At 40.5% G+C, this 13962-nt stretch overlaps 1 protein-coding gene and 1 long non-coding RNA gene across 2 annotated transcripts in view; both read left to right on the top strand.

The window, feature by feature from the left end:
* LOC308693633 (P2X purinoceptor 4a-like) overlaps positions 1–9177 on the top strand; it is a 54041-nt gene extending 44864 nt beyond the window's left edge. The window contains exons 3-9 of the mRNA XM_081370692.1: positions 6969–7040; positions 7321–7393; positions 7489–7585; positions 7702–7782; positions 7930–8071; positions 8218–8348; positions 8832–9177. Coding sequence (XP_081226818.1) covers positions 6969–7040; positions 7321–7393; positions 7489–7585; positions 7702–7782; positions 7930–8071; positions 8218–8348; positions 8832–9057 — 822 coding nt within the window. The 3' untranslated portion in view covers positions 9058–9177. The remainder of the gene's footprint in view (positions 1–6968; positions 7041–7320; positions 7394–7488; positions 7586–7701; positions 7783–7929; positions 8072–8217; positions 8349–8831) is intronic.
* A 141-nt stretch (positions 9178–9318) lies between these two features.
* Positions 9319–13728, top strand: LOC308693635. Its single transcript, XR_014030497.1, has 3 exons — positions 9319–11066; positions 11168–11546; positions 12035–13728. It is a non-coding gene; the product is annotated as an uncharacterized lncRNA (long non-coding RNA).
* The last annotated feature ends 234 nt before the right edge of the window (positions 13729–13962 follow it).

The raw sequence follows: 13962 nt of genomic DNA, 5'->3' as shown, positions 1-13962 counted from the left end.
GGTGACCCTCCCCTCAACAAAGAATAAAAAGACATGACCCTCCCCTATTTTCCTCCGGCGGTCCATTCCATAAATACCGAGCGGTTCCTTAATGATATGTTGTTCACCATGTTTGTTTACTTTAAAGCCATGTTTGATACGAGAGATGTGTTCACAGGTGGGACTTGGTTGTTTGTGAATGGAATCTGTTAGTGTGTGGTGTGCTTTCCTGGTCATCACAACGTGACACTTCACACACTAGAGCAGAGGTTCTCAACCTTTTGGAACTAAAGCCTTGCTTTTGTACTTTTTTTTAATTACTTTTCATAACTTTTAGATTTTTTTTTATAAATTTTACGACTTTTATAAAACACTTTCACCATAACTACATTGAACAAGAGCACTAGGTTGTAATAATGTTGTATTTATAATAATGTGTTTTTAATATGCTTTAAGACAAACCATGTGTAAATTCATAAGTCGACACCATTGCTGAGTATTTCCTCCTTAAAACTGCAGTGAACCAAAAACAGTCTCAAAAACGCGGTTTAAAATCGCTGGTGTTTCTGACGTCACAAACTTCCTTGTAACCAATCAGATCAACATGCCGGCAGGTTTTGACATATCATAGGCCCTGTCCCAAATGGAACCCTAAGCATTCGCGGTCTTCCTCTGAGTCCGCACTTTCGTGACGTAATGCCACTTTGACTGTCTCGGAATAAGTCTGCTGCGGAGCCCACATCAGTGTGGGCTCGGCAAAAGTGCGCATCAAGGGCGCAAATTGACCACTTGGGGCCGCTCGCGAGCACCCTTCTGAGATCTAAAAATGACAAATGGGACACACTGCGGTCTCACGGACTTAACGGACACGCACACGTGGCAGCCATTGTAAGTCCACAAGACCGAAAGTGCACAAGAAGTGTGCCATTTGGGACAGGGCCATTAACAGCGAACTAGCAGGGGAGTCTCGAGAGATGCCAGATTATATTTTTCTGTTGATATGAAAAATCGGGTAGATTTAGCAATATAGCGGGTGTACATGCCTTCTTCCACTGACGTTCTGAGTTGTTCAAAGCGTTTCTGATGATTGTTAGAAGGCAGACTGAGAGGGCGAATGGAAACATAGTTTGTGAAACATAAGCAACACATTATTAGCTGTTTGAGAACATAGTCAAGGGCTAGGCAAATGGCTAATTATATTAATTACTGTTATGTGTCAGACATTATAAAGAGCGACACCATTGTGCATTTTACCTCAGTAAGTTGACCGAGTGAATCTGTGAGCTAGTGTGAGTGAGTGGAGGCGGGGCTAATTAGCATATTCATAGATCCGCGTATACTAAATAGAGCAAGGGTGTAGAGTTACATTCAAGTTATTTTAATGCTTGAAGACATTTTTTTTTCCACAGGATAAAACATTTAAATATGTCCATTTTGGTGATCAAAGATGAGTTTTATGGCTAGTTCACACTACAGGATTTTAAGCCCGATTTAAGCCCGATTTGCAAGTTAACGAGCTCGCCGACAGGTCGGGCTGTAATCGCGCGCAAATCTGCGGGTGATCCGCGCTCGCCAATCTTTAAGTGTGAAATACTAAACGACGCATCAAAAACGTTCGCTGACACATCGCCGACGCGTCGCCGACGCCGGACAGATATCTAGCATGCCAAATATCTGGAGCTGTCGGCCGACTCGATAGCGTGTGGTGTCACGTGTCGTGGCGAGCTACAGCCAATGAGAGAGCAAGGCATAGGTTGAGGTCACCGAAAGAAAAATAGCAGCAGCACCAGCAATGGCTTCAAGGAAATTATGGAACCAAAAAATGGAGCAAAATTTAATAGAACTGTGGCAGGAGCATAACTGCCTCTACGATATTTCAAACGAGATGTACCACAACCGAGCTGAGAAAGAGAAGAGGTGGACAGAAGTCGCTAATGCTCTTCAACAGCCAGGTGAGCTAATGTCAAATATGTTAATTCATTAGCACGATGAGATAGATGGAAGTTGTGTTGTAATAACACAATATTGTATGTATTAATATTTCAATGGACATGACTATTACTTTATAAATTGTAGCATAATTGTTGTACTTGCGTTTATTTTCATCAAATGTACAGTTACAGTTGTAGTCAAGGTTTAGCTATGATATTCATTTGCATTAGGCTATAATTTGCAGGATTGTGGTTGTAATGGTGATGTGGTCTTTGAAATTGAGATTTTATATTAGGTGAGGATGAAAATATCATATATTCTTTTATTGCATCTCCATTGTTCTCTGTAATGGTAACATAAATATAGGTTCAATAAAATAAAAATGTTAAAATAAAATAAATGTGCATCTAGGCCTAATGGTACCTGATTCATATTGCTGGATTTTTATGGTCACATTGTTCAAGGCAATTTGAAACAGGCAAATAATTTCTGGACTGCATTAACAACTGACAACTCTAAAATGTATGATTTTTTTTCATTCTTCAGTTGAGGACGTTAAGACCAGGGCAAAATCCCTGCGAACGCAGTACTGTAGGTTGCTAAAACCAAAACCGAGTGGGAATGGCAGCAAACCCATGACACCAAGACAAAGGTGGCTCCTCAGAGTCATGGATTTTATTAAAAGCTACATTGTTCACCGTCCATGTGAAACCACTGTAAGTTACACAGTCTACACAACAGATTAAATGTCGTGATAACGTGCACTGAATATTACACAGTGCTGAAAAAAGTTCCACAAACTGTAAGTGCAGATTAAAGTAACTCTGTTACACTTTATTTTAACGTGTCATTGTTATTGTATAATTATATATTTAAGTAATATTAATGAACTATTATTAAATATTAAATAATTATTTACTTAGGGTTAGGGTAGGATTAGGTTTTGGTGAAGGTTTATGTAATTGGACATAATTTAATTACTATGGTAAGTACATGTAATGTACAGGTGCTTCCCAATAAATTAGAATATCGTGAAAAAGTTCATTTATTTCAGAAATTCAACTTAAAGTGTGCAACTAATATATTATCTAGACTCGTTGCATGCAAAGTGATATATTTCAAGCCTTTATTTGTTATAATTTAGCTAATTATGGCTTACAGCTTGTGAAAAACACAAAATGTGAAAATGTAAATATTACATGAAATCACACAGTAATCCCATGGTCATTGAACCAGGTTTTTGTTATTTTGCCAGTGTGGGCAGGTGCAAATCCTGCTGGAAAATGAACTCAGCATCACCATAAAGCTTGTCTGCTGAAAGAAGCATAAAGTGCTCTAAATGTCCTGGTAGACGGCTGCGTAGAGTCAACGCAGCCGTCTTCCTGGTTTATGGTGATGCTGAGTTCATTTTCCAGCAGGATTTGCACCTGTCCACACTGCCAAAATAACAAAAACCTGGTTCAATCATAGGGTTCAATGACCATGGGATTACTGTGTAACTACTGTGTGTTTTCATGAAATATTCTAATTTTCTGAGATTTTGATTTTGTGGTTTTCACAAGCTGTAAGCCATAATCATCAAAATTATAACAAATAAAGGTTTTAAAAAATATCTCACTTTGCATGCAATGAGTCTATATATTAGTTTCACATTTTAAGTTGAATTCCTGAAATAAATGACCTTTTTCAAGATATTCTAATTTATTGGGAAGCACCTGTATTTAACAAGGACAATGTAAAATAAAGTGTTACCAGTAACTTTCATAATCATCTCTCTTCCAGCTTGGTGCTTCATTCAGCGAGCTGGGTGACGCAGAGGAGCAGGATCTTTCGGAATCAATACCGGACTCACCTTTAGCACCAAGCCCATCATGTACAGCTTCAGTTGAATCATCACATGAAGGAGCTTCACCCACAGCTGTTGAGGAAACTCCTCCGACTGCCTCAACTGATCGGATGGCTGCGCAAAATGTTTTTAGCACCAGGGGAGGGAAACGCAAGAGGATGCCAGAAACGGATGTAGAGCTGCTGAAGCTTGAAGTCCTAAAGAGGATGGCTGCTAAAGTAGATGTTCAACCAACTCCAGATGCATTAACAGCATTTGGGAACCAGGTTGTACTGGAATTGAGGCAAATTCAAGACCCTGGATATTTAGCAAGACTGAAAAAGAACATAATGGTAATGATCTATGACGCTCAGGAGACTGAAAGGAACAGATCCATGTCTTCACATGCACAAGTCATTTCAGCTCCGGCTCCGGCACAGTCTCATCCTTGTTACTCATCAGCTTTGAGTCCTCATCCAACCTTTTTGCAAACACTGCAAGATAATGGCCATTATGAAAACTGTGAAAAGCTTACATTGTTACAGTGTTTCTGTTTACATATTGTTGTGAATTTATTTGTCATTTTTTTGCACTATTGCACTATTGCACTTGTAAACACATTTAAATATATAGTACCAGTCAAAAGTTTGGACACACTTTCCCATTATCTTGGATGTGTAAGTATGTCCAAATTTTTGACTGGTATTGTCCATAACTGTTCTCAAAGTCTATGTTGACATTGCAGTGTAAAGTAAAAGCACTGGATGGGTTTTGCACAGTAACATAAACTGTATTTTTTCAATAAATGTTTGAAAATCAATTTACAAAAACAGCATGTCTGTACATTTTTTTAAAGCCATTGCTTCACAAATTTCATAGTGTCTTTAAAGCCTGTCAATACATTACATTTTTACATTTTCTTTATATGTTTAATTGTCTGTTGGCCTTTTAAACACATTAAAAAAAATAGTTTGGAAGCTGCAGTAATGAGCAAAATGTATACTGTTAATATACTGTTTGAAGTATCCATTTAAAGAATGACAATGTAAAATTTATAACAGGTAAATTAAAGATCTTTATTAATTTAGAATTTTTAACAACAAAGGGCAATGCAGAACACACACAATAAATAGGCTGACAAGATACCTCGACATCTCTACTTTTCTAAATGTGTTGCTCCTGCCAAGAAACGCTACCTGCTGGTGAGACAAAATAGTCTCGCAAAAGATTTCGCTGCATTTTTGCTGTTACTGTTGCATTGCGCGCTCTTCTATGCTCCACCGGCTGAAAAGCCCCCATCCCATGATTCCTCCAGACTCCATCAACCATGTTATGGTCAGCATTCTCCCAGTCTGCAAAGGCTGGAGGTGTATATGCCTCAGACCTCCGCTCGCAGAGGAAGTTGTGGATGCACAGGGAGGCCATTGTTATCTTCACCACCTTGTGTGGCTCCAAGCATATGGTCGATCGGAAAACTCTCAACCTGTTGGCAAGAATGCCAAAGGCATTCTCTACCACTCGTCGTGCCCTACAGAGCCGGTAGTTCAGTACTCTTTGACTGTGCTCCATCTGCCTGAATGGATAGGGCTTCATCAGGTCATGTCTTAAGGTATATGCGTCATCACCCACAAACATATAGGGCATCAGTATGTCAGAGCTGGGCAAAGGCTCAGGTGGAGGAAAGTTCAGCAGGCCCTGGTCCATTGCTTTGCGCAGGTCAGAGTGTGCAAACAGTCCAGCACCCTACCTTGGGTACCCACACTTGCATAGATGAACTTGTAGTTCGCATCTACAGCCGCCATCATTAGCACAGAGAACCTGCCCTTGTAGTTGTGGTAAAGACTGCCACTTTTTGTTGGAGGCTGCACGTGAATGTGCTTTCCATCGAGTGCCCCAAGGCAATGTGGAAACTGCCATTTCCTTGCAAAATCCTGCGCTATTGCCCGCCATTCTGCCTCTGTTGATGGTGTCTACAACAATAGGGGGAAAAAAACAGTGGTTGGGAATTTATTTAAGAATCAGAATGCCTTTATTATCATAGTCACAAGTACAACAAAATTGGATAGCCATCCTTTTGTGGTTCAAAGAGCATATAATTAAAAACATAAAAAAGGTTTAAAAGATAAACTAGGGATAAAATTACACACAGCATATAAATAAAACATAAAATAGGTAGATAAAATAATATCTAATAAAGTTAAAAATAACATCACATACAAATATAAAAAATACAGATATACAGATGCAATAAAAAATAAAGTAATACAAGTACAAATACATAATAATATAAATAAATACACAGAATTTAACAATGACATTGTTTCTGGTCATACTTTGTAGTAAAATAATATTTTCAAGGTAATTGTCCTGTATATTGTAAATATCCAGAATGTATGTTCTGGATGTTAATATATCACAGCTTGCCGTAACAGACTTTCCCCAGCAAGAAATCAATCTCGTCTGCGGTCATTCGCAGCATCTCCCTAAACCCACTCATTCTGAACTTATCATTCATCTATTTAAAAGACAAATAAAGAAATAAGTCAGCTTATCACAATACACAACCCTTTGTATTTGTAAACATTTTTGCCAAACCACAACACGAGCAGGCAGCTGCTTCAATACATGTTTTACTCACCTCCAACTCTCTCTGTAGCACGGACAATCCCTGCTGCCTGCATGCGCTTATCCAGCCTTTGACCCATATTCTTTTTTTCTCCTTTTTTTTTCTTGGTTCTGAACAGACCATTGCGCAAACAACTTGCACCGCCAATTTTGTCCCGGTGTCCATTTTCAAATAGACGTAATTAACACATGTTTCGCGATAGTTCCCATCCACCTCTCGCGTGTGTTTTCGTGACAAAACGTGGTTTGGGGACTGGAGAGAGTCGTTGAGTGACAGAGTTGTTGTCAGCTCGTGTAGTGTGTAACCCCCTGTTGCAGATCATTCACGTAGTGTCGCGTAGTGTGAACAGCACAACGACTTCAAGACTCCAGAGCAAGTCATGTAGTCTGAACAGCACAGCGATCTACCGACGTTTAAAGTTGTGTAGTGTGAACTAGGCATTATGAGATAAAATGTCTTTCTGCTCTTTGTTGGATTCGCTGAACATTCTACTGACTAACATGTCTGGGATAGTCACATTCTATCAACATGCCTTTAGACATCTTATACTCATGAGGAACTATTTCAGGTGTCACTGACCACATTCACATGTTTTGCATGTTGCAGGAGGACAGTTCTTTCTTCCTAATGACCAACATGATCCTCACACCAAACCAAACACTGTCAAAATGTGCAGAGGTGAGACATGAAGAAAGTGTGCTCTCTGTTTAATCTTTCCTCTTCTTTGAGCTTCCATTTAGACACAGGCACAAACACAACTAAAATTACATCTCAAAACAAATTCCGAATAATATATAACATTATATCAATGTCATTCAACTTATTGAATGACCATAAAAGATTTGGCTGTTAATTTATTTTAAAACTAAATCAACTGATTTGACATTTACCCGTCTTAGTATTACATTTATGAATTCTTTGTATTACATTACTTGGTATGCATTTTAATTTCATTTAGTATCCAACCCTGAAATCCATTTGCACATCTGACATGAACTGCACCAAAGGCTTTAAAGATGCTCGAGGGAATGGTATGGCTCAATCTGTACACTGCATACAAAATATTAAGTTTTGTGACTTGAAATCCATGCAGTACTGACTATTAAGACATGCCTCTCTGTTTTAGGTGTTCAGACAGGTAGATGTGTCGATTTCTCAGACTCAGTGAAGACATGTGAGGTGCTGGCCTGGTGTCCTCTGGAGAAGAAAGTCGAACCTCCGAAGTAAAACTCCCACCACTCACCATCTCAAACTAAAAAAAATACACGTTGAAACTTATTTCTTAGTTTGAGCAGTAAAGTTATTCATAATATTCATGTTTTTTGCCTTGATATTTCAGTCCAGCACTCCTGGCAGATGCTGAAAACTTCACGATACTCATAAAGAATAATATTCAATTCACCAAATTTAACTTCAACAAGTATGTTCATCTCTAACACATAATTCAGCACCATTTTTTCTGTATTTTAACTACAAATGTGCAACAGAAGTGCTGCAAATCAAACATATAAATTTTACTTGATAAAGTGAGTTAATATAGTGTTGCTTATTTCTTAATTTCTTGCAGAAGGAATATCCTACCAAACATGAGCCGGTCCTATTTGGCAAACTGTGTGTTCAACAGAAATACTGACCCTAACTGCCCAATTTTCAGAATCAAAGATATTTTTGAAGAGGCTCGAGAGGATTTTCAGACCATGGCAGTCTATGTAAGAAACTAATTTTATCTTTATTTGACATTGATCTTATCATGAATAAGCTTTAATCCCCTTATGATACTCTGTTGATGAATATGTGTTTTGTTGGAACACTGCTGTAGAACTGACTGACATCTTTAAGTGTTTTCTGTGCTCAGGGGGGAATAATGGCAGTGCAAATCCAGTGGGATTGTGACCTGGATATTGACTCGTGTGCTCCCCAGTACTCCTTCCGCAGAATAGACAAGAAGGACCCAGAAAGTAGTGAAACCCCAGTGCACAACTTACGGTATGTTTGTACTGTAACTATGTAGGGCCTGTTCAGTCCTGCGCGTTCGTGGCAAAGTAATATAATTCCAATTAAACTTTTATCTGACTCCATTTTATCACAACCTCGAATTTAGGTTAGAATGCCAATTAGTTATTGACCATTTATATAATAATTTATCTACACACTTGATTATTCTATTTAACTCTTTATTGAAATCACACTCACATTCGGATTCCTATAACACTTCGAGTCTCGCACCAGCCGGAGATCCGGATCATATAATCAAACTCGTCGGTCCTGGTCATTAGACAGAGGCAATTGGCTTGTACCTTTTGTCACGGTTGATGAATTCATTGACTCTTCCTTGCGCTGTGTTTATGTGTGTGTGCATGAGTGTGTGTGTGGGCGTGGTCGCTGATGATCCTCCGAGAGAATCAGCGCCAGCTGATTCGAATTTCTAGTGCCTATTTTTACTCACCTCTTGCGTCTTGTGTTTGTCAGATCGTTGTTTGTGGATGTTTTCCTGTGCCGTTCAGTTCATCCTCGTGTTTCCGTGCTTCAGTTCCTGTCTTCATGTGGGGAGTTATCTGTAGCAGTTCCAGTCGTCGTTCCTGCACCTTCACTTCGGGGTCTGCACTTCACTCATCTGACTTCACGCACTGACCGAGTTGCCTTCTACAAACCTGCGCTGCCAACCGCCTGTGCCGTGATCTGCATCCCTCTCTGAGACTGGTTCCAGTGATCTATTTACCATTGTGACATTTCCTGTGATCTTCATGCAAGCTCTGAGTTCGTTCGTGTTTTGAGTCTGGTTTCTGTTTGCACATTAAAGAACCAGTTAACTTGCTTTTGCCTCCGCTGTTCTCTTTCCCGTGATACCTTTAGATGCCACACCTGTTACAATATGTTATTGTTATATATTGTCAGAAGGATGTGACAGACCATGTATGGTTAAATGTGTATGTGACGTCATTTGAGATGCGCGAATACAGGATGTAAAAAGTTGAAGCACTGAGAAGCATGCGGTTGTGAGATTCTTTATTTTTAGAAAATAGAGTGAATGACAGAGTGAACCAAGCATATAACATAGTGGCAGCGGTAAAGTACGAGATAAAAGTGAAAGATTAAGTTAAGTTTGCTATCGAGAAAGCAACTGCGAGAGACAAGGGCCGGTCATGGAGGGTGCATTCGGATTGAAACCGCCAGCAAATTTTGACTGGAATACTACGTGCATACCCAAAGCTTGGAAAGCGTGGGAAGAGGAGTTTTCCCTGAACATGGATTTGTCGCTTACAGACTCGGACAACAAAACAAAGGTAAAAGTTTTCCAATATGTAATCGAAGAAACATGAAGAGAACTGTGTAAGACGCTGAGTGCGGCTCTGCCGGCTGACGGTGAGCTGATGCTGGAATGGCTGTTAACCGCGTTCAGAAATCATTGCCATCCAGCACCGAATGAAACTGTGGAAAGATACAAATTTTTTCTCCAGAAATCAGAACTCAGGCGAAACGTTTGACAAGTATGTTACTGATTTGAAAGTGCTGGCTTACACATGCAATTTTGGATCTGCTAGAGACTCTCTGATTAGAGACAGAATAGTATGCGGCATAATGAACTCGCACGTGAGAGAACGCCTATTAAGAGAGACGGACCTGACACTTGAGAAATGTGTGAGGATATGTAAAGCATCAGAACTGTCAAAAGAGAATGTGATGACTATTGAGGGTCAGAAATCGGAAGTACACGCAGTTTAGAGAGTTAGACAGGCCCAGAGTGCCAAACAAACACAACCAGCTAAGTGCAAATTCTGTGGAAAACAGCATGAGTGGAAAACACAGAGTTGCCCTGCTTACGGAAAGCAGTGCAGGAAATGTGGCAAGCTGAACCATTTTGCATCCACATGCAAAACAAAAGAGACAATGCAAAAAGGAATACACAGTGTAGCAGAAATGGAAGAAGAACCGTATCAAGAAATCCTAAGCCTTAGTTCACAAAAGGAGGACAAACATGAAAATCAACTGTTTGCAACCATGCTGATAGGTGAGAGGCCAGTAAAATTTCAACTAGACTGCGGAGCCAGTTGCAACGTTATACCCATTCAACTGTTAAACCCTGACACAGTAATGGAAAAGACTGAACAGATTCTGGTCATGTATAACAAGAGCACCTTGAAACCCATAGGGAAGTGCAGAATAAAAATAAGGAACCCCAGAAACAGAAAACTTTATCGTCTGGAGTTCATTGTAGTGGAGGAAAGCTCATCAGTGCCCCTGCTAGGAAACAAGGCTGTGCAAGCAATGGATCTGGCAAGAATACAGCATGAAAACATTATGGCAATTGATGATATCGTTACCACAGAGAGATGCAGAGAAAAGGAAACGTGGGACAAGAGAGACATACAACGAGAGTATGCTGATGTATTTGAGGGAGATGGATGCTTGGAAGGGAAATACAACCTCGAGTTGGATCCTGAAGTTAAACCGGTGAGGCTTCCAAAGCGGAGAGTTCCAGTGGCACTAATGAAACATCTAAAAGATGAACTAGGAAGCCTGGTAGAGAGAGGCATCATAGCTCAGGTGGAAAAGAGCACAGATTGGATTAGCAGCATGGTAGTGGTGAAGAAACCAAGTGGAACATTAAGAATCTGTATTGACCCAAGACCATTAAACAAAGCACTTAAGTGTCAACACTTCCCCCTTCCTACCATAGACGATGTTCTCCCGGATCTGACTAAGGTGAGAGTTTTTACAGTGTGTGATGTAAAGGACGGATTCTGGCATGTAAGGCTTTCAGAAGAGTCAAGTTATCTTACTACTTTCGCTACTCCGTTCGGCAGGTATAGATGGATCAGAATGCCCATGGGGATCTGCCCGGCTCCAGAAGTTTTCCAGCACAGGTTGACTCAGGCGCTGGAGGGGCTCCCAGGAATCCGGATAATAGCGGATGACATCCTCATCTGTGGGGAAGGCGATAATGATGAGACAGCTGAGAAAAATCATAACGAAAAACTAAGACAACTACTGGAGCAATGTAGAAACAGAAACATCAAACTAAACTTCAACTAAACTTCAACAAACTCAAGCTGAAACAGAAAGAGGTGCCATACATCGGACACAGACTGACTTCGGAAGGTCTAAAGATTGATCCAGAGATGGTGAGAGCCACAGTGGAGATGCCCAGGCCGTCAGATGTGAAGGGGCTGCAGAGATTATTAGGTATGGTGAACTATCTGTCCAAATTTTGTGCACACTTGTCAGATAGCTGCGACACTTTAAGACAACAGACACACAGAGATGTGGTTTGGGAATGGACTGATATACAGGAAGAAGCGTTCAATAAATTGAAACAAATAATTGCCTCTGCACCTGTTTTGAAATACTATAACCCAGAAGAAGACCTGGTTCTTCAGTGTGACTCCTCAGAGACAGGGCTGGGTGCAGCACTTCTGCAGGCAGGACAACCAGTTGCTTTTTGCAGCAGAGCACTTACACCCACAGAAAAGGGGTATGCTCAAATAGAGAAAGAATGCCTGGCAATCCTGTTTGGGATGGAGAAATTCCACCAGTACACCTATGGCCGGAACATAGAAGTCCATTCTGACCACAAACACCTAGAAACTATCACAAGAAAGACTCACCTAAGAGATTGCAGAGAATGCTTTTGAGGCTTCAGCGATATGATATTAACGTTGTCTATGTTCCAGGTCGACTAATGTACCTAGCAGACACCCTCAGCAGAGCGTACTTACCGGAGTGTGCTTCAGAAGGATCCGTAGAGACAGAAATTGAGACGATTAACATGCTGCAGTACCTGCCCATATCAGAAGGAAGTCTACAAAAGATACAGACAGAAACTGCTAGGGATGGGACATTTCAGATATTACAGCAAGTGATAGTCCAAGGATGGCCAGAAGAGAAAACTCAGCTGAAAGACGAGGTGAGACCATTTTTTTCAGTAAGAGAAGAGCTTAGTGTGCAACATGGTGTGATTTTCAGAGGAGAGAGAGCTGTAATACCAGCAAAGCTAAGAACAGAAATCATGGAGAGAATTCATGCATCACACTTAGGCATAGAAAGCTGCTTACGCCGAGCAAGAGACTGTGTATATTGGCCTGGGATGAGTGCCGCCATAAGAACATACATAGGAAACTGTGCAGTCTGCAGAGCAGTGGATGCACGGCAGCAAAAAGAGACAATGTGCCCACATGACATTCCCATGAGACCATGGTCAAAAGTGGGAACAGATTTGTTTTCATTTAACAACAGAGCATATCTCATCACAGTGGATTACTTTTCCAACTTCTGGTAAGTAGACTGTCTCACAGACACCAGGTCAAGTACAGTGATACACAAGTTAAAGGCCCATTTTGCACAACACGGAATCCCAGACACTGTGATCTCTGATAACGGACCACAGTACAGTTCGCAAGAATTTAAACAGTTCAGCACAGCTTGGGAATTTAAGCATGTAACGTCATCTCCAGCATATCCGCAAAGCAACAGCAAAGCTGAGTCTGCGGTAAAGACGGCCAAACAGCTGATGGAAAAGGCAAAGAGAGCAAAGACTGATCCATATCTAGCTATTCTAGAACACAGGAACACACCATCTCAGGGGTTCCATGCCAGTCCTGCACAAAGACTCATGAGCAGAAGGACTAAAACATTACTGCCGACACATGACAGCCTCCTGCAGCCAGGTGTTGTAAACACAGAACATGCAGTAAAAGACAACCAACGCAAACAAGCCTTCTACTACAACAGAGGAGCAAGAGATCTTAGACCTCACCAGCAAGGAGAACACGTAAGAGTTCAGCTGGACACGAAACACAGATCGGACTGGACACCAGCAAAAGTGTTAAGAATTGCCAACAACAGATCATACACAGTCAAGCTGGAAAATGGAACTGTTGTAAGGAGAAATAGGAAACATCTCAGGACTGTGCCTGGAGGACCACAGAGAGCAGACACACAAAACAGGAGTGTGAAGATTGAACAGTCTAATCAGAAGATCCATCGGGATGAGGGACATTCACAGACAGTACCAGAGACACACATACGCACACAACATTCAGATAACAGCAACAGTGTTGTGACAACCAGATGTGGCAGAATAGTCAAGAGACCAACACACTTGAAAGATTTTGTTTAAATCTGTTTAATTGTTATTGTGACACAGAAGAGTTACTTTGAGTATATGGTGTTATATTGTTGTTTTATGGTCACAAGTTTATTGCATACAGTGACCACAGTGGCAAAACAAAAAAAAGGAAGGATGTTACAATATGTTATATATTGTTCTATATTGTCAGAAGGATGTGACAGACCATGTATGGTTAAATGTGTATGTGACGTCATTTGAGATGCGCAAACACAGGAAGTAAAAAGTTGAAGCACTGAGAAGCATGCAGTTGTGAGATTTATTTTTAGAAAATAGAGTGAATGACAGAGTGAACAATGCATATAACAACACCATGCTTTCTTATTTCTAAATAGTCATGACCATTACCATATAAATATAAAGCTGACCAACTTTAGTTACCTTAAAAGTGAAGTTTGTAATTTCTGCACTACTAACAGCACCAATCAGAATTCCAAAATCGTTTCCAAACAGGTTTCATCAAACAAATGCGTT

The sequence above is a fragment of the Scardinius erythrophthalmus genome (assembly GCF_964197995.2).
Source record: "Scardinius erythrophthalmus genome assembly, chromosome: 7".
Taxonomy (NCBI): Eukaryota; Metazoa; Chordata; class Actinopteri; order Cypriniformes; family Leuciscidae; genus Scardinius; species Scardinius erythrophthalmus.
The sequence above is the reverse complement of the archived record's forward strand: the minus strand, read 5'-3'. Positions and strand labels throughout refer to the sequence as shown.